At 44.3% G+C, this 26,591-nt stretch overlaps 1 protein-coding gene across 1 annotated transcript in view; it reads right to left on the bottom strand.

Moving 5' to 3' along the window:
* The window catches only part of DDAH1 (dimethylarginine dimethylaminohydrolase 1), a gene marked incomplete at both ends in the record, with an annotated part of 45,797 nt that overhangs the window by 12,011 nt on the left and 7,195 nt on the right, over positions 1-26,591 (bottom strand). Inside the window, one exon of the mRNA XM_079535446.1 lies at positions 313-412. Coding sequence (XP_079391572.1) covers positions 313-412 — 100 coding nt within the window. The remainder of the gene's footprint in view (positions 1-312; positions 413-26,591) is intronic.

Consider the following 26,591-nt stretch of genomic DNA (forward strand, 5'->3'; position numbering starts at 1 on the left):
GTAATAAGAAATATGAAACAACTGCAGGCAGCTGACTATTGAAAGCATGTTTCTTATTGGCACTTTACAAGCTAAAATAAAATTTGTATGCACAGTACCGTTCTTTGTACTGCGTGTACTGCTGCTTCATTTATTCAGGCATTAGACAGGACACTGAGGGCTGCACTGAAAATTAATCTCTCCGCTACCTACGTGACATTTAGCAAACAACTGATTTAACAAGCCATACGAACAACACTTTATTATGCAGACAACAGATAACGTGCTGTCTTCTAAGCAGAATATTTAAACAGCAAATTTACTACACTGTACCTGTAAATAAGACGTCTCCACCATCCAAGGTTGCATTTTCATCTACCATCTCTACCATGTTGAGGTTAAGACTTTCTAGTACTCTCTTCATGGCTTCAACCTGTTCAAGAAGAAGTTGTTTAGAACACACTTTGCTTGTATCATTGAAAAACTTAAAATAACCTACATGAAATATTAATCTTTAGTAAAAACAAAGTTCTGTAACAAACCAATAGCCAGCTTGACAGCAGAGCCCCTCATCCCTCACCCACCACAGCTCCCAGACCTCCTGAATGGGGTGCCAAGCAGCCAGGGTTGGGCCATCACCTTTGCAGAGAAACCACATCCAGTGGCACACGTGGTCCAAAATTTATGTTAACTCCAGTTCTCTCCTGCATAGCAATGCTCTCTCTCGCAAATGCTTGTCCCTTAGATTTGAGTAGGAAAGAGTGGTGCCAGAGAAGTGATGTTCTCTCCTTCTGCCACACTCAGGCACAAGACACAGCTCTGTCAGCCACAGAAGCAGAAGCTCTACCCTAGGTCTCCCCCGTCAGCCAGTGAAAGAAACTGGCGTCAGTAAATATTCATTTTCCTTATAGTTTTCCAACTCTACTGAGTGCCAGTTCTCTCTGCATCATGGAGCTACTACACCAGAGAACTTCAAGACTTTCCATTTCTGTGCATTCTTTGTGTGTATTTCACTTCTGCATGTTGTCTGTGCAGTTGTTTGCTGCTTTGCAAGCTGCTGTCAGGAGGTAAGAAATGCACCAGGGACACCATCTTATCTTGGATTTAATTTGATCTCTGAAGCTGACTCTTTACCGCATTCATATTTCACAGTTGCTCTATAGGCAAAGCCCAGGACAGCCTGAGGTTGAGCAGGATGAAGGCAGGTCCGTGGGCCACCTGTAGAATGCCGATGAGTTACACTGAAGGCAGAACCACGTGTTCTCTCTGGCACCAGCAAGATTTCTTTTTCTGATAGCAGAAGACCACAAGAGAAAGCTCCCAGCAGCTGCCAAGCCAGAGGTTGCCCTGGCCCCTGCCCATTGCCTGCACGTGGGCTATGCAGCCTTTCCTGCACTCAGAGGATGCAGCAGGCATTTCAGCCTCCTGCCATAGACCACCACAACGCATTGCCCTGCAGAACGAGCGACCACATGCCTTGGCTATTCCTGGTTACCAACACAAACAAAAAGGAAAGACTGCTTCATTCTCTGCACCACCCACTACTATAGGTGGATGTGGAGTACGCGCAGCCGCGTCTGTCTGTACCAGGCCTTCAGTCACCTGTCCGAGGCACCTACAGACCACAGCATTGCAACAATGTGAAACACTCATGCTGCCTTAAGAAGTGACCAGGATGCAGTCAGCAGTGCACCTCAGCAGAGGTAAGGGGGGGAGGAAGCAGTGAGAGAACAGGAAGGTGGGTACAGTCAGCAGGGCTGGAGCGCATCTCCAGGCAGGTGCTGCACACAAAGGTGCCTGCAGCTCCCTGGGCACGCAGCACTCAGCCACACACCGTTAGCAGCCCCTATCTTGGAGAACCAATTGAGCAAAGCACCCAGCAGATGAGGATAATGGAAGGTAAATGCTGACTTGGGGTTTGTCGTTTCAGCCATACGTTTTAATTACCAGATGCTGATTACAATTTAACCACCAGGCTACGTCAGAAATGCCTTGAATTGTTTCCTTATTTAATTTGCAGAGGTTGATGCAGCTGCGGCACAGACATTAGGGAAAGTTATCACATCTAAAAAGTTGTCCAGAATCACAGAAAACTGCTTTAATTTGCTCGGTGATTGTTCCAAGTTTTGAAGATATACATATACATGATGCTCAAGATGATTTTCTCCAACAGTTGAGCTCATTTTAACTTCTGAAACCACATTTAAATTAAAAAAAATGACTGCCACATAAATAGTTGGATCTTTTTTCCACCATGGGTGTTAATGCATTCATGTCTATGGCTCCACGTTTTGTAGAAATACTGCAGAAATATTGGGAGATTTAATTGGAAAGTAACGTTCACACGGTTGGTGACATATGCTAAGAATATCTTTCAATATCCACAGCTTGTGTAAAATAAAAGTCTCAAGTTACTGGGGGTTTTTTGTTTGTTTGTTTTCTTTCTATGAGCAGCACCAGGATCTTCATTCAGTAGAAGCAGAAATGAAAAAAGAAGCACAAAGAAGACAGAAGGGAAGACCTGACATTATTGAAAAGACTGCCAAGAAAAGAGAATTTGTAAATATAGAATTCTGGAAAAATAAAACCAAAACTTACAGCCCTTCTGCCTTTGCAAACAGCTGAGTCACCTGCACAGGGAGAGCACAAACAGGCATCATCCCTACCATGATATTTTCAGAGCAATACTGCAGCCTTGCATAGGTTCTCCCACGCAGCATGTTCAAGGTAAATGTTAGCAATCAAGGACACATGGCTGTCTTGGAGACCAAGCATACCGCATCACTGAATGACTGAGCTGATAGCTACTGCAGTCCACACAAGCTGCTTGTTTGTATCTCGTTACTGCAAAAGGGAACTGAGAGCACGGCTCCATCCTTAAGCCTTCGTGAGAGCACTCCCAAACCAGGAAGGATTGCTGTCACTTTTAACACAGCTCCTACCCAGAGAAAGCATTAAGATGCCATCTCTGGCTAATGAGGGACAAGTGATTGCTACCCTGAAGTTAAAAATAGGGAGGGAACAGGTTTGATTTATCCTCCTTGCATTTCATTCTCCCAAAACAAGTGATACCAGTTTTTATGAAACATGGACCCTTAAGGCATATGGGTGTGATTTTATAAGAAGACAAAGTCACAGAGTTAGCTTTGATTTTGAACAAACCACCACCTCTTGCTTTTTTTCCCAGGAGAAAAGTGAAAAAGGTGGATGGACAAAGTTCTCTGTGAAGCCACACTACCCAGGAGACAACAGTAAAATACCCTCAGTATTTAGAAATGAACTGACTACAAGCATATTCACAATGAGGAAGACTTGGCATTTTTTTTTTTCTTTTTCAAAGCAGACGAGAAGAAAAGTCACCTTCCCTTACTCTATCTCCTTTATTTGAAAAATAAAACCCCAGGTAGTCAGAGTTGTAGCACACAAAGAAAACACTCATCTGTATCGTTTAAGATTTCTGTATCATATTATCTCAGGTCAGCTTAAGGTTTGTAACACAATATTGGGTTTTATTGTAAATGTACCCATTAGTACATCAGTTGAGTGTTAAAGCTTGTATGCTTTGTGTAGTGATATTTTTTCTAATAAGCACATTCCTGGTGTGAGACGGGATGTGTCTAATCCATAACAAAGCTGATGGAGAGACAATGGACTTCAGCCAGCTCAGTTCTGTTTCAAGGAAAGAGGACAATAACTGCATTTGACATTTATAAGAATCTAATTTCCTCGTGCTTTACAAATGGAGCTCATTACTCTCCAGACTGCTGGTTCCACCAATTATTGTAACTGATGTGCCGGGATTTTTCCTTCTCTATATTAGTATTTGATGCACTCTCAATGAAGGCTGTTTCCTTAATTATTTACTGGTATTCTGTCCACTAACCACATTATGAGATTCATGCAACTGACAATAAGAAGGATCTTTTCAAAGGATGGTGGAGACAAGGAAATGACTTTGCAAGAGGGGCCTGAACCCAGTGCTGAGCTACAAAGCATGGGCTCATTCCAGCAAGAGCACCCCAGCAGGAAAGCTGCCTAGTTAACACCTGGGCTGGCTACTGGGACATAGGCATGGCTTCCCCAGGGTTCCAAAATGCCACTGAGTGCAGGGGTACCACTGGATGTGGGCAGAAGCTGTGTGTGGTACAAAGGAAGTATTCCTTAATGACTGCAATTACCCATCTGCCTTTGTCTCAGAGCCTCTGAGTTTTTGGTGAAAGGGGGAAGATGTCTACAGATCTGTTTCAAACGAAAAGATGCAGAGAGATTCCAGGGCTGCAGATCATCCAGTGAACTACTTATTAAATTAGGTTTCTAAAATAGCACAGTTCAGCTTTAAGTGCTAACAGCTTGGTTCTCTGGAGACCACAGCCTTCACTAAAAGGCCTCACAGCCCAAGAAACACTACTTCACTGTCTCCTGTAATTTTACATCCACCATCATTTTCTCTGGTGTGGTAAATTACAATTACTGGGTTTCAGTCTCCACTTCATTGTCTTTTAAACTATTATTTATAGCTATGCCCAGCAAACGTCAGACTCAATATATTCAAAAGTTATATTTTGATATCTCTGAGGTGACTGTTTCGGGAGCCATTAGTTCTGAGTTCACAAAGTTCCACTGTCAATATATAAAGCATTTTTCAGCAAGTCTCTGAGTGAGAAATATAAATAGAGATGGACAAATCTAGAGCCAGGAAAGGGTAGACTTCAGCTCTGCAAAACCAGATACCAGTGTTGGTCACGATCCAGATCCTAGCCTGTCTGCATCTGCTCAGCTGGGAGATGAGAGAACTATGTCTCTTGCTGATGATAAGCACTGTCATTCCGGGCTTGCAGAGAATAAAGAAAATAAAGCAGCACTGTAATAGTTTTGAGCTTTTTTGAAAAGAGAAACCCACTATCAGTTGTTTTCTCACTTTAAGTAGGTGAGATACATACCCTAGTGTATACTGATCTCAGAAATCAGTGGGATGCGGGTTATGGAAGAGTTTCCAACTCCTCCTTCCAGCTTTGGTCCCTTCTCTGCTGACACCAGAAATGGCCCTGGCTCTTGGGATCTTAGCTAGGAAACACAGGAACAAGATGATGCTCCAGTGCATCCTCTAAGCAGATCAAACCATAAAAGCACTACGTGCTGGATAAGTAACATCAGCTCAGTCCCAGCAAGCAGGACCCAGCACTGCATGGTAAGGACATCCTGTAGCTGTTACCACCTGTGCCAGTTGAACTGCAGTTTGCTTTGACAAGTGATTCAGGGATCTCCTAGAAAGTGGAAGGTAACAAAGATGATAAAGGGCCTGAAGCACCTCCTGCATGAGGAAAGGCTGAGAGATCTGGGGGATGTTCAGCCTAGAGAAGACTGAGGGGATCTGATCGATATTTACAAAAATCTGAAGTGCAGGAGGCAATTGGGTGAGATCAGACTGTTTTCAGGCGTGTAGTGATAGGATAAGGAGCAATGGCCAAAAAACAGAATGTAGGAAGTTCCACATAAACATATGCAAGAACTTCTTTACAGTGGCAGCGATAGAGCACTAGAACAGGCTGCCCAGAGAGGTTGTGGAGTCTTCTTCTTTGGAGATATTCAAGACCCATCTGGACACCTACCTGTGTGACCTGCTATAGAAAACCTGCTTTAGAGGGGGACTGGACTCTATGATCTCTAGAGGTCCCTTCCAACCCCTGCAATTCTGTGATTCCCCTTTCCACGCATGCAGGGACTCTGTGTGGCCTCCTCCTCTTTCAGGAAGTGGGGGGAGATGTGAAGACCTGCAGCAGTGAGCTGCACAGCAGCATGTTACGGGATGACATAGAATAGGGATGCTCCTGAAGCACCCCTATGGATTCCATCCAAACATCACATCTCTGACAGCTCTTTGGCAGCACAGGAGGAGAGCTCCAGCCTGGCACATTTCAGGAGGTCCTATGACAATCCCCTCCCCCAGGTGCCCTAAGTGCTGGTGCCACATCTGCTTGCACATATACTTGCATGCACCAATGCAGCAGGCATCTCTAATCTCATGCCCACTCTCTGGCAAAGAAACTGCAACAGGATGACTCAATAGGAAAAAATACATAATATGGATATTTCTCATGAGTGATATTACAGGATTTCAAATCCTTATAAAAAAAACTGCATTTGGAACCTGGTTGTTTTAAGTACTTTTTCATGACAGCCATGACAATAGATTTATGTAGATATAAGATGCAAGCGAAATGACCAAAAGTAATCCAGCAAGTTTCTACAGTCATCAGATGGAACACGTTGTGGAAGAGCTCTACCCTTGGTCACTGTCACTCCATTAATTTGCATCATCTTCAATGTAGTTACATTTGTACATACAGTAAAAAACACAACTAAATTGGATGCCCTTGATGTCGTGCTTTCACAGCTAAGCAGAATTGAAGTGCATGAGAAAACAATACATAGCTCACCAGAAGTGAAGTATGTCTGTCTCTGCCCTTTCTCTTAGAACACTTTGAAATGTAGAGACACTACTTCCCACAAGGCAAGAGCCAGCAAGCTGCTTACTTACTAGAAAAAGGCTGAAATTTCAACCCACAGCAAGTAGAAATAATTTCAATCAGAAGTAAATTGTTAACAGTGAAAGAATGCTTAAAAAGACTGAGATTTAAAATCACTAGAAAAAAAAAAAAAGGCTCACTAAGATAGGCATAAAATGAGGTTAGTGGAAAAGTTTAAGCAGCGTGAATGCATTGTCACAGAAAAACAGCGAAGATTTTGCTGGATAAAGATGATGACATGAAATTTAAGTCGTACGCTGGCATGCTGAGAAAGTAACGTTCTAAATACTTTCTGCTTACAATTACAAAATGATCAATTGTTAAAGGTTGCATGGAGAAATATCTTCCACTCTGCCTGGACATGCACAGTGGGCCAAGAATGCACCTGGATAAGCCAAGCATTCATTATCTCCCAGACACTCAATATCCCATAATACCCGCAGTGGCTGCCAGCTCCTTGTCCACTGTTGACCACACGCCATGTGCCCCATTTCACAGCTGAAAAGTATTTAAAATTCATGAAGCTTGTTGAAAGCTCGACTGTCACATTCTGCTCATTCCACAGGGTATGGGAAAGCCGAGCAGAAGGGACATTTCAGCTGGGGCTATTATGGCTCTTGAATAACCAATATTCTATTAAATTGCTAATAAACCCACTTGAAGATAAGTTGATCACAATCAAACCATACAGTAGCATTCCTTTCCTTTAACGCAGAGTTGTCAGGTTTCACTCTGTACTGTACTCCTGTTTCTGTGCCGTTTGTTCACGACTTGACACCGAGCATTCATGATGCTTACTTTGTCCCAGGCCATCTAAATGCCCTATTCTAAGGAGGCTGAAAGATCTTTGGCAAGGATAATACTCTGCTTATTTTAAGGTAGCAAGCTCTTTTTAAAGGAAAATCTACACTAAAGAAGTAAAAAATAATTATACCTCAACCAGTTTTTTTTTTTTTTTTTTTTTTTTGTGTGTGTAACCTCTTGAAGGGGTGCTCACAGCCTGAATGCAGCAGTAAATACCACTGGGGCTTTCTGCAGAGGAGCAGCCTCTGGGGCTCCCATGCACCCGGTCAGCTTGGGTCTCGTCTGCATTTTCATTTCAGCGATTCATTTCCTCCCATCTTCACTGAATCTTAATTTTAACAAAGAAAATAAATATAAAAGACTTCTTCTAAAGACCCTCTAAGAGTGTTTGTTTTGCATTAAGACAGATTTTGCTGAGATTCCTCAGTTAATTGCCAAAATACTGGCAAAGCCCACTACCACCTTCTGATCTTGCTGTGAACATACCGTTTTGCCAAGAGGACTCCAAATCTTGTAACTTCTAACAGTGAAAAGCATATCCATCTCCTTCTGGAAAGTGGATTTATAAGTTTCCATTTCTATTAAGTAATGCTGCTCTGCTGAGAAGCAGCTCCCACCCAGCTCCAGCCTGGCAGGGCCTGGTGGCAGTTGTTCCCATTCAGCTCTGAGCCCTCCTGCAATCCAAGGATTTCAGCTGCATGAATGGCAGAGGACCATCATCAGGAAGATCTGTCCTACCTCGTTTGTCAGCTGGGGAGCCACAGAGAACACCCAGCAGTTGCTACCAGGCCCGTGCTGCCATATGCCAAGGAGGGCAGTGAGGAGAAGCAGAGTCCCAGAAGCCAGCCCAGCTGTAGGAACAGCGACCATCTTCACAGGCAAAGAAAACGTTTTTGTTCACCTCCTATTCACTCAATAACTGGCCTTTCACCGAGAAACATCCCTTGTTATTTTATAATGAGGCCACAGGCAGAAGTTATACTAACACAGAGCTTTTCCCCCCCTCTATACAAGGTTTCATTCATGCTTTTAGAGAAGTTGACAGTCTTATTTTAGCAATGCTAACGTATCTTGTAATGTGCCTGAAGCATCAAGACAAACATAACAGCAACTGCAGAAAATGCAAATTCTGACCATTTTCCTTCTCTCAACTAGTTCCAGTAACGTCCTACTGACTAGAAATAAAAGCAACATCTGAGTAGGAATACAGAAATTTGCTGATACTCATAAAGTGGAATCAAATCCTAGAAGACATACCAACCAGTCAGAGAAATCAAAATTAATACATCTCAGTGCCAGATCCAGTTACGCTCCTTCAGAGAGAGCAAAGCTATCTCCCTTCACGTATATAATTCTGTTCGTTGTGCACATTGCAAGAGATGCAGCTTCGCTGACATCCCACCACTCAGTCTTGAAAACAGTTACTTTGGGAAATATCTTCCTACAGACTTTTAAATACACATTAGAGATTAGGGTTTAAGCTATGGTATTACTCAATAAGAGCTACTTTCAAAGAGAAGCAGATTGAAAAAGAACATAACCAAACTGTACAGGGTTAATCGAATGTGATGACCCACGCTTCCTAATCACACCACCTGTACCTGAGGCAGCAGCTGCCTGAGTCTCACCACATCCATGCTGGCACGCTTTGCAGAGTGGCTGTGATGCTGCTGATGAGTTGGGTGCCAGCACACCTCAGCTCTGGGGACACGTTCCCTGCTCAGAGCTGTGCCATGAGACTGCGTAGAGCCCACTGCCGCAGCACGACTGAGGAGAGGTGGAATAGGAGGCAACAGCCAGGAGGCAATGATGCAGGCAGCCAGCCTGCCTGATGGCTTTTCCTTTCCTCCTGCTGTGCTACATAACCTCAACGCCATGTAGAAATAAAGGGAAAAACTGAGATGTATAAAATCATAACAAAATGGAAACGATTAGCTCACCAGCTGCTATCAAACCCGCCCGAGGTGTGGCAGTAACCTAACAGCTTGTAACAGCAGTGCTTCCAGACAAAGGCAATGCCAGAGCCCACACATACCTGCAGAACCCAGTGCAAATAAAAAAGCAAGCTTCCTGCTGGAGTAGGGTAATTTGTGGAAAAGTTAGATGAAAACCACTCCATGTATTTCTGCCACTGAGAAGCCGAACAGCATATTTCCTTGGTGACTGGTTTTGGTTTCAACTACAGGGCTGGGCGTGACTGTTGGTCCAGGGGAGGATGACACTGCTGTGTTGGACAGCTGAGCCCGTGAGGACAACCTAGCCTGGGAGGAGGGAAACAACACCTGCACCACAGGGCAAGCAACTGGAGACTGCTGGCAGCAACTGGTGTAAGGATGACTGCACATGACTGCAGCATAGAGCCCCTAGCATGACTGCTGCCAGCATCCTGGAGATGGAGGAGCCTTTAAACTTCCTCATTACATGCCACCAAGAAAGGCAAAAAGGTTGAGAGCTCCACTTTCACTCTTCACTATCACTGGATTACTCTTAGGAAGAACCACGGAGAAGCAGATGTCATGCAGCAAAGGCTTCAGTTTCTTCAGTACGAGGGACCTGGATCTTCTGCTGCTGCAACTCCGTATCACACGTGTGCGGATCTGCGTGTTAAGCAGTGAAGTACAAACTTGGAAAAATAACAATGGCTAAATTCTTTCTAAATTCTAGAGTATTTTTTAAGACTCATATCTACCTACTGCTGAATGCTTCTGATGCACTACCAGTGGTAAGTGCTTGAGGGGAAAGGTAGGAAGCCTGCTTTCTTATCTATTTTGGTTGGCAAAAAGAGGTCTAAGCGTAGTTACACAACAGTGAAGAGAAAAGGCTGCAGAAGTGTGTGCAGTCTGCAGGGTCAGAGCAGGAAGATTATAATCTTCTCTTTAGCCTGTTTATCTTGTGCTTCAGCAGCTTATCAAGTTAAAAAGAAGGTGAAGGCAAAAAGCAAGGCTGCATCATGCTCCAGATGTTTTCAATACTAACTTCAGCCTAGGGGGACAAACACAGCTTCTCCATCAGCAACCACTCACTGCAGCAACTAGGAAGATGATGCTCCTGGAAAAACTAACACATAGTTTGCAGATACTAATTTATGAAGGCATATTATCTTGTTCAGAATACAGATAATTCTCTGTGTTCTTACAGTTACATGTAAAGTGGCGAAGCAAAATTCAGAAAAAAAGTGACAGATTTAATAGACCAGAAAGATGTCCCTAATAAGCAAAATCAGTTACATAACGAAGACACAATTTTCACAAACACTATTTTCTCAAAGCTGAAATCATTATATGCCAGATCATTAAGCAGCAAATTTGCAAGCTAGAAATTAGTGGTGCCCAGGAGCAGTTCTACAAAAATGTCACTAAATGTCCAGAAATACTGCATTCACATGTCAGAAAGAACACCACAGAATTATAGAATGGTTTAGGTTGGAAGGGATCTTAAAGATTAACTGGCTCTAAGCCCTATCCTGGGCAGGGATACCTCCCACTAGCCCAGGTCACCTACAGCCCCATCCAGCCTGGCCTTGAGCAACTCCAGGGAGGGGGCATCCACAGCTTATCTGGGATATGCCAGTGCCTCACCATGCTTATAGTGAAGAATTTTTGGTCCTAACATTTTATTTAAATCTTTCCTCTTTAATTTAAAAGCATTATCCCTTGTCCTATCATTACACTCCCTGAGTAAAGACTCCCTTTCCAGGCTTCTTTTAAGAAGCAAATATAACAGATAATTACAGTTAGTGTAGAAAAGAAATTAAATTTGGATATGAAAGCCAAAATAACTGTATGAAACACATTTTAGTGCAATATATCGGAAACCAAAGGAAATTGTAAAAGCAAAAGGAGCTAGTGAAAGTCTCTGGACAACAGAATCAAGATACAGAAGGACATTTTTTTCTGCTGTTTCTCTGTCTGAGGAACAACATCAGTGATGCTAATATATTACTAGCTGAAAAAGATGAAATTTTCAATTTTCACTACAACAAAGAACAAACAACATACGTTTGCTCGGTATTTGGGAGAACGCCACTCAAATATTCAGACTGCATCATGGATAGCAGCTTTCATTCCAGCCATATATAGAGAAGAGACCTTCAAGCTGGATGGGCAGGGAGTACAGTACAGGACGGGGGGAAACAAGCCAGCTCCGTGCCTGCTATGCCACCACCACATGCCAGGACTGTGTCTGTGTGCATGGAGATTGGCCAGCTGGTGCCAAGGGCTCACAGAGCAACCACAGGCAGGAAGGCATCATTTCCAAAACCTCACTCAGCGCAGGATTCTCAGGGCTCAATCTATTTTACTGACCAGCGGTAGGACTGAAAGAAGGTTTCAATGGTGCTTGCAAAGCCCTACGCAAGGAAGAGGAATTCAATAAAAAGGTTTGACAAAACACAGTATCTGTAAGAGGAACGTAGATGAGTAGCAGTGGTTGAGGCATGGTTGGTGTCCTTGCTTTGAGAAGGAAGGTGATTCAGCATTGAGGTAACTCACAGCAGGCAGCCCGGCCCTCAAAGGATGCTGGGCAAAGGGCTGGAGCCAGGAGCCTGTCGTGAAGCAAGAGCAGCCAACCCACTGCTCTGCTGCCCATTCAGCGAGCAGCAGGGAGAGAGCAGTGAAGAACCGAGGCGATCCTTCATTCATGGCAAACAATGGTGCCAATTATGTGATTTAGAGTCTGAGCATCCCAATTTCTTTTACAACTTTTTCAATTGCTGCCACACAGCCACACACATGCAGACATACATTCAGAGAAACCGACAGAGTGCTAGGTTTACTACGGAGAGGATCAATTTTCTCTGTGTGGACACTAAAAGGGCTCCTTGAGGGTACACAGGCCAGGCAGGTGCTTACAAACATGTGACGCACTGCCTACCTGGCACTTCTGCTGGCACCCAGGGATGCTGCACGGTGTGACCTGGAAGCAGGAGAAGCTGCTGAACACGAAGTTCACTCTGGAGGGGCGGGGGCAAGGCAGCCTGGGAAACACTGACGTATTGTCTTTCCATTACTGAAAATTACACTTTGTGAAATAGCATTAGATCATTTTAAGAGGTTTATATAAGGACACTGAAGAACAAGTCCTTTGTAAAACTTTAAAAAACAAACAAACAAACAAAAAAAACACATCTCCCTATTTCCACTCTGCATCAAGATGTGAAAATCCAGCATGCGGCAAACCCAGCACTCCCAGACAGAAGAGGCCAACCTCAGCTCGAGTTAAATCTTCCAGCTGTTCCCATCTCCATCTCTTTTCTCCGTCAGACAGGCTCACAGTGCTGCCTTAATTACTTGTTTAGGAAGGATGTGACATGTTCCAATTTAATACATTTAGCTCTTCTTAGAGAAAATGTAGAATTAAGCCACAGTATGCACTTGACAGATCTCTTAGCAACTAGCGTGCAATCAGCCAACAATGGATGATTCACAGTTTTAGCAAGAGTGTGCAGAACTGCCTGCCAAAAATCTGAATAAACGCACATTGCTAGACACTATGGTAAAATGTACCCTGATCTCTTTTAAACTATTATATCATAGAGGAAAGTTAAACGGCACACATTCCAGCAGCTCATCAGAGTCTGGAAATACAACCGAACTGTAACATCTTGATTTTACGATAACTGATACTTTTCTGCGGTTATTTTCGCTTAATTAGAATAATGGTACCTTTCAAAGAGAACCACTAAAGTCCATCTGTTCATGTAAATAGGAACTGCCATTTCCGTTCCCATTGCTCTGAAATAGGAAGAGGAGAGCTTGGAGGACACCAAATAGGTCATTTATTCCAGGTCCCGCTGCAGGGCCGACCATCCTCTCAGTTCCGTAAAGAGCTGCACAACCCTTCGGTAGCAGCGCAAGGTGGATGGGGTGTGCTGGGGCACAGCTATTTTGCTTCACTGCCCATAAAAGCACGCTGAGAATTAGGCCCACTCCCTGGTGATGATTGCTGCTGCTACAAAAGCAAGGCTGTTACCATTTCTACATACAGATTTCTGCCTTTGCTGTCCAGTTTCACTCCACATTTTATACCTTGCTTTGGGACTGTTTTCTTCATGCACTCCATGTGGGCATCATAATACACAAAAACAGACTCAAACAAAGCTTTCAGAAAATCAAGAGCAAACAAAACAGGAGGGGGGCTGTTAGGATTACTTCCATGCTGCAAGAGCACCAAAGACACATTGCAGCCCATTCCCTTTCTGCTCCAGCCACAATCAGCAAGTGCAGAAGACATCTCCACACCTCCCTTCTCCCTCACCTGCCCCACAGCCCCAGGCTAGCTGAGCTGGGCACCAGCCCTTAGCTCAGCCCACGTGTGACAGTCCCCTCCAGACAGGCTCTGGCTGCAGCCCAGAAACCCACTCACCACCCACCCAGGGTCCTCACGCTGCAGGCGGCCACCTCCAGCAGACCTCTTCCAGGTAAAGCAGATGTGCTTGGCGAAATAAGTGGCTTTCTTTGGCACAGGAGAGCGGAGCACCCGGGCTGGTTGGCAGAACTCACCTCTAGAAGGAGAGCTGTGGTCAGGGGAAGGAATGTGAGCACAGTGCTCCATGTTGCCTTAACACTGGGATAGTTGCAGGCTTCCGCCTGTGAGGCTGACAGCCCTGCAGAGCAAGGCAAAGGCAGCAGGGGGGTGCAGCAAGCATTAAGAAAGTGCATTAAGTGCAGAAGCACCACAGCTTCTGCAGAGAGTTTCTGTAAATGCATAAGGATGAAAACAGGGCATATTGAAGGGAGGAGCAGGTACAAAATAGAAGGTTTATTGCTCTGTATCAAAGTTTCCCACTGACACTCAGTGAGACAACACTTGATAGACAAGTCAGAGCCCAGGAGGTTTTTCCATCTGCTTCCACAGGACTGAAAAGAATGGGAGCAGTGGGGCTGCAGGAGGGCCGGGCACTACGGCTGGGAGTGGCAGTGTGTGACCTCTGCCTGCACAGCCAGCACTGTCATGCGCTCAACAGCACATCCCTGCACCTGGAAACCAAACACTGATTTTGCCTACAAGCAAGTGAACCTCTGCAGGAAGGGAGGCAGAGGGATGTAACTTTTCGACCCATCAGGGCTGCAGTCGAGGAGCTGCAATGAAGCATGTCGCTGATGTGAGACCAGTGTAGCAGGAGGCAGCAGAGCTGGACCGGTGCACTCCTCTCTGGCTGTACAAAGGCAGTGGGTAACGGCGCCGTGAACCCACACCTTCCCCCAGATTTTCTACAGCTGTTGGAGCACTGCAAAGCCAGGACCGAGCCTGGATTCTTGCGTGTTGTGATAATCAGCTGGGGTTCGGAAAATCCTTCGAAAAATCTAATGTCCTGGCAACTTCACAAGGCTTCTGAAAAAATAACAGTTTAACATCTGGAACAAAAACACTCCTAGGAAGTCCAAGAGCAACATGGTGCAGAACATTTTCCCCCCTTAGCTATTGCTGTACAGCACTTCCTTGTCCCCAGCTCGCTAAAACTGGAATGTTTGCAGCAAGATGCTGAAACATTTCGTTGGAAGCCATGCAGGAAGGTGGAAAGATAAAGAGCTATTCAGGCACTTGAACATTTTTTAATTTTCTGAGCTTTGTTTATTTTTCTTCCTGTCCCATGAATTTCCTCAGTCATTTAATGCATCTTAATCTTCATCAATATTTAACTCTGCAGCAGGAATACTGCATACCTTATGTTTTCCCATTTAACTTGAGAGAGAGGCCGGGGGGAGGCGGGGAGTGCAGAATGGTCTACAAAAAGAAAAACAGCCAGTTCTAAAGGAAACTGCCCTTCCTTTTTCCACAAGATGTCCTGGAATGGAGTCAGGGAGAAGGATGAAAGAGAAAGGTGGGCAGCAAACACATGGTGCTGCTCAGAGCTCACTGGTGTCATGATTTAGGGCACTCTCTTTCCTGCCTCTGGAGGCCCACGTTTCAACCTGGCTACACCAAGACTGGAAATATTTCTCAGGGATGAACTCAGCCCTCAGCAGAAATCAGTGAGCAAGAGCTGTTCTCTGCAATAATAATAAAAAAATGCAGCATCATTCGCAGTGAGCTAGTAGCTTTCATAAATTGTATAAGCAACTTATAACATAGTTACATACTAAGCATACATACATATACAAGCATATGAAATGCTTTCCTTTCAATTGAGGATATGCATGTTTAGCAAAGCTTTGCAATCTAAGGGAAATCCCATCAATGTTAGCATTTCCTGCAATGGCAACTTCATACTGTCTGTAGCAGGCAGGTCTGTCTGAAACCCCAGGCAGAGCAGGGCTGTGGCAGCCCTGTGTCAGCAGAGAAGCTCTGCAGGATGCAGTACTGCACCCAAGGCACCAGCAGCAGGTGAGCGATGGCAACAGGACCCACGTGCTCACTGCTGCAGGTTAAAGACAGCATAGAGCATATTGTACAGCGGTTCCAAGACCCTAAGGCCCCTGAAGAAGTTGTGTGTGTCTTCAGCTCAGTCAGAGAAACCAGAGAGAACTACACCATACCTTGGACAACAGGAGTCAAATTAGATCTGAAATATATTTCATTCCAGTGCACTGTCTGGAGGATTTATAGCACGAATCTCAGTACAGTAAGCTTTCCTGCAAAGGGAACTCAGACTTTATAGAGCACATGGGATTATTTCCAAGGAATGCCGCTAACGTGACAGGACAGCAGAATCAGGCCTTGCGGTGTTTCCAGCAGCAAGCACACTCGGATGCGAGCAATGCCACACAGTGCCCATAGTGCAGCCCCAGCCACCTTCAGGTCCAAGTCAGAGCCAGACAAACCCGCCTAGCAGTTCTCATGTACCAGTGTGCCGAAAAAACATGGAAAGGAGAGAAGAGCTCTGACAGAGCTGCTGGTGGAGGGCTCAGATTGCAGGACCAAGATTTAATTACGTCCCTCTTCCTGCTGGAAATCTAGAGTGGCATCAACAAATACTGGGCACATGGACAACAGCTTTCAAGCACTCTTGCAGAAGTTCTCAACCCCTCCCTCCCCCTGCATGGCACAGGGCTTTGTTGTGCAGCATGAGCACATATCCCTTCCCAAAGGGAGCCCAGCCATGGCTGAGAGCCAGGGCCACGCAATAAGAATCTCAGCCATAAAAGACCGAACGAGAGACACAGCTCGCACTGGAGAAGGATCCGTGCTCAGCCCTTCATTGCTCTGCAAACAGAAAACTCTACCCAATGAAGCAAAAACAGAACCTGAACTCAGACCAGAAATAAAGCAAGCACCGGCTTTCAGCAGGCTCCCAGCAGAGCTCCGAGCAGAGATGCTAGATTTTCTGATGGTTTATTTGTTCATTTAAGACAACCTCTTTCAATCAGAGCAAACAAGATGAACAGGCACTTCAGAAAGAGTGCAAAAACGCTTTTCAAATTTAGCCTGGAATGTTTTCACTCATGAGATTTGCCTCAAGTTTTTATCTCTTCTCTTCCCAGAAATACAAGCCAAAACCACCAAATCTATTCACTTGTTTCAAGCAAAAGTAATAAGAAAAAATGTTTTTTTGAATAAATCAATACACAGCTCTTGATCTCTGCCATGAAACAGAAGTCAGAGCTGCAACCTGGTCAGTTGGATGCTCCAGTGGCACCGCTGTGTGACACAAGGGAATCTTACAGAGCTTATCTACCTTTGGGCTGACCCCCACTGAGGATCCCAGCATTAGAATTTTTTGGGGCGGTCTTTGAAAGTGTTTTCTTCAACATAACTGTGTGTATGCACCCTGAGCCAGTTTCTCCAGTGGATGCTCAGCAACAAAAGAAGTACATAAGTCATTTTATTTTTCAGTGTATTTCACCGTGACATTACATTCCATAAGAGGTAAGTAAAAGTCCCTTAATGTAATCTAATAGAAATGTCCACTCTGGACAACATTCAGCAGCATCCAAACTGTATCTGCCTCATTTTAGTCCTCCTAGATTTCTGAGAGTTTCCTTCAGCCCTGGACTAGCCAGTACCTATTGCCATGGCTTAGTGTCCTCCATCCTTTCACAGAACCTGGACACCCTGTGGCAGATGAGATAAGCTGATGTATCACTTCATGGACCTCACACACACCTGCCCTGTTCTGGACACTCCAGACATGCAGAGAGCACATTCTAGCCCCTTGCTATCCCTTCCATCTTCCCCCAGTATTGAACTGGGATCTTGCCTACCACATTTTCATCTCACATCATCCTACCCCATCTGCTGTAGTTAATCCCCCTCTTTTGGCAGCTGGCTGCCCAGGGGATACCTCTGCATTTTCACTGTTGGACTATATAGAATGTAATGAATCTTTAATTAAATGGGCTTGATGAGTAAAGTCATTCAAATTAGGCTTCATCAGCAAGACAAAACCCCAGCTGTCTTTCCTAAAGGATATAACAAAGCACAGTTTAAAATACCTGGAATCTAATTTTAGCACTGCAGAACAAGTTAGCAAAATGAATCTCTGAGGTAAGTAGGGAATAGCTGAAAGAGAAAAAAATCTTTAAGATCTTAAACAACTGGGCAAGTTTTAATCAATGCAGCTTTTACAGAGACTCCGTCATATATAAGATATTTCAAACAATCCAACAGGCTCAATGCAGCCAGTAGCAAGGTTGCAGCTGGTTTCACAGAGGTTATCACTGTATGTTCAGTGTACTAAAGAAAAAAAGTGCAAGAGGCTTAGAAAAGAACCTCCAGGAAGCTCATTGTAGCTTCATGGAAACGGAGTAAACAAAGCACGCATCATCAGCACATCCTCAGCATGCTTCTCATCTCTTCTGGATGAGAGCAATACCAGGAGCTTCTCTTGTTTAATCCGTAGGAGAGATTGCACTTGGTGCTGAATGACTCTTCACATTGACTTCAGTGGGAATAAACTACCCCGGATTTCAGGAGGAAAAAAAAGCACTAACAGAAAGTTAATGAGGTACAAACCGAGTTATGAATGGACCAAAGAAAAACTCTCCCAAAGCTACTTCCTGCCCTGCTGTGACAGAATGCATGCCTTTTAAGGCCTTCCCCTCTCCCCTTCCCTTCCTTGGGCAAGGCATTATTGTACCCCAAGACTTTCTGCATTTTTCTAATCAGTTTCCATTATGTCCTTTTCCTTTAAAGTTCCCCACTGTTACAGCTCCATCAGGAGCAATAATGCTGAAAACGGCAGCACAGGCTGGATACGGCTTTTAAAACTGTCTTGAAACAGAGCCAAGGTTGAGTAAGTCTGCTGGACAGGGGTTAATGCTCGGCTCCCTGCCTCCATTGTGGGCATCTCTGCTTTTGCCCAGGCAGCACTGCACAAGACAAAATGGAAAGTTTTAGAGCAGAATCTACTCAGGTTAACGAAAAAATTCCTAGCCAGCAAGTTTAGAAAAGGGTGTTATGAACCAGGGGGCTGGGTTTGGCCCTCTTCAAATCATGGGGAGACTCCAAGGCAGAGCAGAGCCAGCCCAGCTCCAGCACAGGGAGCTTCCCCCATGTCCTCCTCCACTAGAAGAAGGAATACGATGCAAGTTTGCTTTGTGTATTCATTCTGTTGCTTTTATGTTCTATGTAAAGAAGGCCACTGCCTTCCTCAGATACACACATTTTACTGTCTAATTATCATTTTACTCATCTTCAGATACTTCCCTCAGCTGCATCCCCACCTCACAACTTTGCACTAGCAGCAAGCACCAGGCCAGCCTTGGAGCTGGCTGGCAATCTCATGAGACAGGCTCTCACAAGAATTTCCTGCTTCTGGTTCGGCCAGACATACTGCAACAACAGACGCTCTCGCAGTATTTTGGCACTCCCATTCCTCCTTCAGGCCAAGACCCAGGAATGCAAGTAAAGAAAACTTCTAATTTTTAGAATTTTAAAATAACTCAGCTCTTCTCTCTGCTGCAGTGGCTGTCTAGGTGGCTTCCCCAGAGATGAGCTGAATTGGAAGCTGTTAGGTATCACCAGGAAATTGGCTTCCCAGAAAACGCCTTGGTCAGATACCATCACAGTGGGATGTCCAAGCAGTTTAGTCCACAGACAGAACTGTTATGGAAAGAACAAATGACTCTGATTCACTCAGCACAATGAAATGGGTTTTCATGAGCCTTATGGTGCATCCAGTAAGCACTTCTATCAAGATGAGCTAGTTGGTGAGAACTGAGTAGGAGCATCGAGCAAGACCTAAAGATCTTTCATGCACATTCCCAAAGTGCAACCCATGAGGGAATGAGGAAGCTGGTTTCCACATTTTCCAGTTTCCCTGAATTACAGTGCAAGCCTGCTCTGCACTGGGACAAGGCTGTTTCTGTGCAACTAATGGTTTAGTAAATATTTCAAATACTTGCAAACTGTTACAGCCCACATCTGCACCTCAGGAAGCATCTTTCTAAGCATCAGTGCTGGGTCAATACAGTTGCCACCAACTGATCAGCTTTAGAAAAAGCCTTGCTGGAAACGCAGAACTCAGACCAAATACAAATGCCTTCAGGAACATCTCCTCTTCTCATGTTAAGCATTACTTTTCAGGGTAGACAAAGCACATGCCCATGCTTCTGGCAAGAAAAAAATTACCATGCTGGAGATTGGAGAGGCTGCCCGTGTGAAGGGCACTCCCAGCACACTGACAGCTCAAGTTTTAGGGATTGGTTTGGAAACTGCAGCCAAAAATTCTCAATACAAGCTCCTAAAGCTGGGTTGGGCCTCTAAGTCATGTTTAGGTTCAGAAGCAAAGGGCTCTGCCTTTGTGAGATGCTGCACCTGGACTTCCCATTCTGGGCTTTGGCTGGGGGTCACAGGATGCTTTCCACGGCATTTTCAATCATGTTAAAACACTTTAAAAAAGACCACGCTGCTGATCTCATCTATGAGTTATCACCCACACTGCTGTCTGCGTGGGGATGAGGGTAATGCCTTGCAGCAGGCAGCATGTCAGATGAGCTCTGCCTCTGAAGGAAACCCCTTTGGGGTTTACAGCAGCAGCAGCAGTCCCCACACCTTCAGCCCCTTCAGACTCTGGTGCAGTCCCCCAAAAGCTACACAATTGCATCTCTCCTATGCTAGGTATGAAGGAAGCCTACAGGAAATCTGATTACTAAAGTAAGCAACACACATGGCAGACACATCAGGTGCTTTATGCATCAGCAACAAAGAGATGGGCTTTTCCATCCCTGTAGGAACATGTACAAAGCAAGACACAAAAGCTAAGCGTTCTTTAAAGTATATGGTACACACTAATTGCAGGATATATTAAATATTACTACACACTATTTAATATTATTATGCACACAAGTTCTATTGTGTTACTAACCACACTCACAAATGCTGTGTGATACAGTTTTAAGTCTCCTAGTCAATATCTAAGGCTAAGAAACACTTTCAAGCTAAAACCATGTCATTTTGACAAATGCTACATTACACCAGACTTTCCACTACAGAAAAACATGATCGTGAGATCAGCTTAGAGAGACGGTAAGTAGATAAAGCAGGAGAGTTCAAGCATTTTAAGCTGAGGGAAGCGACTACAGTCTCCATGTTAAGCACTGGCACCTTGCAGGACTGAGCCCTCTCTACTTAAGTGCTTGCATTGCAGAACAAGACACAGCTCTTAATTTTTTTATTTTTTTTAAAGCTCCTTGAATGTTAACATCACATATAGACAAGAAGTTGGGTTTGTTACCAGTACAGTACCTCACGTGCGATGATGTGGGTGAATTTGCTTTCAGGAATGCAAAACAGAGCACTATTTTTAGACAAGAACTTTGTATTTACACAATCTCAGTGAGACCATGCACACTATTTTATTAACAGCTCTTTGTTTACATTCCATCCCTTAGCAATACAGACCCATTTCTTAAGATGTTCTGCAAGTAATGATGGCCCCTAGAAGGGCTTGCAGTTCTTTAGGAGCTCCCATTACGCTTCTGGTTGGGTGCAGCCATCTTCTAAAGATAGTAAGGAAACCCAGCAAAGTGGAAATTAGGTTAAAATTAGAGAAGTCTGGTGCAGAATTACAAGTAGTGACTTTAGTCCTTAAAAATCAAGCATGGATAGAGTGCACAAAAAACTGCTCAAAAGCTTTCTGCCATTTCTCATGTCAGCTGACAACTGTGCTGAGTCTCCCTTAAGTATGAAAAATGGGAAAGATCAAGTCACATTCAGGAAATATCAAAGCCATAACAAGAAAGAGCAAGCCCAGAAAGGGAGAGGACATGCTCACCCCAGATGGAAGCTGCTCACAGCTTGTGGAGCAGGACAGTCACAGAAGCGCTTTCCCCACCGGTACTGCAAACTTGCTCTTAGTCAGAGCACAGATAGTAGCACTGTTCTTCGTACCTTCCCTGGCATTTACTTTTGCTCCTCTTCAATCATCCTGCATTACTGTGAAACACTGCAATGGCAATCTGGACTGAAGAGAAGCCGCAGCTCCAGCTACTGGGTCAGGCAAGCCCACTGGGAGCGTGACTGCAGCCAAAACAATCAAATCCAAAGCAGAAGGAGATGCAGCTTGAACTCTCCCTCCCTGCCCAGCAGGGCCAGGTTACAAGCCACCAGGCCTCAGACTCATGCAGCCTATATTTTCAGAAGCCTGCCATCAAGGTCATAGGTTCATACCAGGTTTCTACACAAAGGACTCACTACTGGGAGGAGTTTTTGGACACGTGGCCACAGACAAATGCTTACCACCCATTGCCAGCAGCATCACTTCTAGTCCTGCTCCTGTAAAAAGCATTTCACAGTTGGCAGTGGAGACACTGCGACGCACACCAGGCTTGATTAGACGTCTGTCAGAACGGGCTCTCGGGCTGCTTGTGGCCTTATCTCAGATAACAAGATGGATGCCACTCCTGGCAGTCTGCCACTCATCAGACCCACCTGAAAATGACTCCTGCATGCAGACAAAAGAAGATCAGCAGCTCTGTTTTGCAGATTTTTAGTGATTTGATTAGCTGTGAAGCAGGGGTGTAAGGGCAGAAAAGAGCAGTACCTCTTCCAAAAGGCTCCTTGTGCTCTGAAAAAACCAAACAACTGTTTTATACCACCAGTACTGGTATTTTCAGTCTCAGACTACACCAGGCTATACAGGAAAGCCTACCCATAATCTCCACAGTCAGTACTGGCAGATTATCAATAGCCATCAGCTTCCCCACGACAATGTTGACCTCAGGGGCTGCGAGAGACCGCCCTTCCCACAACACCTTTCTGCCAAACCTCCTCAAGGACACTCTTCCACAGCACTAAGCCTGGCTCTCAATACATCAAACCTCTGTATGCCAAGTATTCATTGCTTGGCCTTTCTAAGAATCATTTTGCAAAGCTTGGATGGCAATATGTTTTCACAGCTGATGTGGAAAAGCTAGAAACAACATTTCCCAATGAGAAATCTGTATTACAAAGTGTGCTCTGTTTCTTAGGGTTAATCTGACTTGCTAGAGGGAGGAAAAAATAAAATCCTTTCATACTGTTGACATAAAATATCTCAGCTTTTCTTTTCTTAATAGGAGAGTCGTTCCATTTTCTAGTTTCTGTACTAGGATAGATATATCGAAGCAGAGAAGAAAAAATTAACATCTGACCTCAGAGCATCCATTTGTGGTGCTACAATGGCCCACCTTATGCCACCTGACACCCTAATTAAGCCTGAATGAAGGATTCTACAGCCCAGCAGGTCAGAAACTGGCAAGATGTCCACAGCAGAGAAGAGCCTCCCCAAGTGCAGCTCAGCTCTTGGACCACTCGTGACCTTCAGGATCACAGTGAGTGACTCATTATAAGGCTGCTAAAGAGCTATCAGTATTACAGCTTATTCATAATACATCAGCTGCTTAAGTGGGTCACAGAGACCTGGATATCCAAGTAGCCTGACTCAAACAGCAGTCAGTGCTGGCAGCTTATGGAAAGATAACAAAGAGAGGACAAATATAGTGTGATTTTGTCTTGGTATAATTTTGCCTCACTTATTGTAAGAGGCAGTGTACACATTTTCAAAGCCAGATATTGCATCTGGATCAGAGTGCTGAACAGCTATTGAAGGATCTCTTTTGTAAACTTGCACCCAGCTGCACTTTTGAACCCCACAACATCCTGGCAATGAAGCTGACAGCTCGGTTGTGCACTGCATGACAAAGTATTTCCTTCTGCTTGAGTCTGCTGCCTGGGTGTTTCTCTGGACGTCATCAAATTCTGTGCTATCATCCCATTTTATTTTCACTGTACCATTTGCAATAAAGAGCTTTTCTATTTCTCTCCTCCTCTTGCCTAAAACAGCTTTTCTGGACAAAGGCATTTATTTAATTAGCCTTACTTCACACAACCCTGTATTGCAGCAAGATCTTCTTGATCTTCAAGACCCGTACCTTTTCAGCTTACGGTGTGTTTCCAAGATAGGCAGCTAGAACTTCAAATAGCATTTCAGGTGAATAACTAATCTAAAATACATTTAAGAAAAACAACAGTAATACTGCATGTATACAGTTTTTAAAAAAGCTTTGGCAGTGCTCTTCTAAGAAGGAATGTCCTAACGCAGTACCCTGTGGTCAAGGAAATCTGGAAAAAATTAGTTATCTAATTCGTATCTTTCTCCATCAGGATCTTTACACACTTTGTACTTGCCTCCAAACAACACTGCTCACTTCAGCTCTACATACCACACCTTGTGAGCACAGGCACTAGTATTTGCATCTTTTCACGTCTTTTAAAGAGCCAAGAACTAGCATTAAACCTCAGGAAAGCCTACTGGCTAGCAATAGCCACAGCTCCACTTCTCTGTGCAGTCATCGCTGGAAGAACATGAAATGCATGCATGAGAGCCATCATCCTTACCATTTCAATCACAGAGATATCACATGTTCAGACAACCGGGTAGGTGAAACTCTCCAAATCACTTGAATTATCTGGAAAATGATCTCCTGTAGGACTAGTAAATGTCTCTCTCGCCTCTACAAAGAGGTATAGTTTGGAATTTACTGCTAAACATTTAAAGTACACTTAAAAAAAACAGTGTGCTACTTCTGGACACACCAAAGCCTGGCTCCATCTCTAAACCATTGACTTTTCCAGTTAGCTGAACACAAGGGTTTGCACGGAGATGACCATCTCGGTAACTGCTGGACCACAACACAAAAGACACCAACCACACAGCAGTGCAGAGGAGAAGGTATATGCAGGACTCCTGGCCAGGAAGATCATTCTGTGGGCATGGGAGGAAAAAAGACAGCTCTCATATTATACTTCTTTCCAGAGAAGACAAGACAAATTCAGAAAAATATCACAACGCTGCCATTAACATCCAATTGTGCGGCAGGTTTTGTTTAAGCTTGCTATGGTGGCCAGCTGGGGCTGAGCTGAGAAACAGGATTTGATCTTGCCAGAGAACTTCTGCTAACACTCAGAGACAGATGCAGAGAGCCAGCTCCTTCACTATTAACACATGTAACCCTTCCAGAAACAAATTATCACAATTATTTTTTGAAGACAGTGCCAAGCACTGACGTTCTACTGAAGTGAAAATGAATTCTGCAAGTCTCAAACAAGCTATTTTTGATGTATGCGTTTGCTTTTGCTGTTGACTCAAGGTAACAGAAAAGTAATAGAGGAACTAACTTGTTTACGATCAGTCACCTTGGATGAATGCAAGACCTGAGTTGGGTACATCTCAGCCATAAAATAGTACATCTGTTTCATTTGTTTTCTTTGAAGGAAATGCTAATATTACTACAAAAGAAGTAGCAAGAAAAGATGCCAGCTGGTGCTGTGGTCTCATCACTCAATCTCACCCCAGAAACGAGGTGACCAGCACTTAGTGCTGGCCAGATCACAGACCAACAGAGTGAAGCTTTCTCACAGCATATACCTTGACTGAATAGAGGATATGCCTCTGTACTTAAATACAACACTTAACCAATTAATGCTCAGAAGTTATGCCAGCCATAATAATCACTCTCATAACAGGAATGCATTCTCTGCAGGCACTAACTCATGCAAGCCTTCCAAAAGCAGTGGTTGCTACACAGAAATCACTGTGTTCTGAGATAACTTCTGGGCAATGAAGATTCTTGCTTTGCACAGGTGACACACATTTCAGATTAGACATCTAAAAACCCAGTCTGCATTTTTGATCCAGTATTACTTACCAAGAGACTTATGATAAAGACAAAAAATCCTCTGAAAACTGAACAATGCAGAAGCACTGACGACATGCCCTTAGACTAATTTGTACCACAAACTCACTGGATGCTCCATATGAATGGAATAACAAGTGCAAACGGCATCTGCGGCCAAGATTGAGTACCACACCAACTATCCAGAATCAGTCCAAAAAAAAAAAAAAAAGAAAGAAAAAAGAGCAGTAAGGGAACAGTAACAATATTGGCAGAAATTAAGATGTGCTTATTTTGATTTAAAAAGTCAGTGTTTAGACCAGCTGTGCCTATGCACTGTATGCCCCAGGGAACTCTCCAAGCAGGACAACTGGAAGCACTGAGTTGTTTTCTTTTTTTAAAAGGGCAGCTCAATTTGTTACTTCCAAAATCGCACTTAACCAAACCAGAGCTTTTTACCTTTGCCACATGGATACTTCTACATCAGCAGTAAGTATGTTTTACAATTAAGTCAGAAGCTTTTCAAGCTTTATCAAAACGACAGGCAACTACCTGAGCTGCAGGCCAGACACTCCACACGTATTATCAGCAAACTGGAACTAAATTTGCAAAGGATAGATTGCGAGAGGCAGAGGAGGAGATGGAGATCTGCACTCCTTCCTGTGTGTGTGTCCTGACATTCTGGGCCAGCCCAGGAAGTTCAGCCAGGGATCTGCCTCTCCATAGCACATCTCAGCAGACAGCAGCACAGCCCCTGTGCAGCAGCTCCTCTGCACACTTCACCACTCTCAGGAGGTACTGGCAGATCCACCCATGAGCAAGAGAGCGCTGCAGCTTCCATATGAATGCCCTCCTTTGCAGGGTGTGTGAGGTGCTGCAGGACTGCAGGGAGAGCAGGACTGAAAAACCCATCGAGCAGCTTACACAAACCCACCTTTAAAACCCCAAAGCAGAACTCTGGTGGTGACTGTGGTTAAACTAGTTTTTATGACGGCTTTAAGTGAGGGGGTTGCCAAAGAAAAAGATTTAACTTCAATTTGACAGTCTGGTCAGAATTCTCTTGGGGAAGCAGCGAGGTAGCTCCAAGCCATCTGTCTAAGTCAGAACAGCAGAAAAGGCGCTTTTCATTCTTCTAAGGAAACGCTTAAGGTTATTCAGAACCTTTAAGCACTTAGCATTTGCGCTGAACCGTGAGCTCACCAAGGACTATTTATCACAGTCAGAGGAGCAGTGATTAAGAAAGGTA

This window comes from Tetrao urogallus, assembly GCF_951394365.1.
Source record: "Tetrao urogallus genome assembly, chromosome: 5".
NCBI lineage: Eukaryota > Metazoa > Chordata > Aves > Galliformes > Phasianidae > Tetrao > Tetrao urogallus.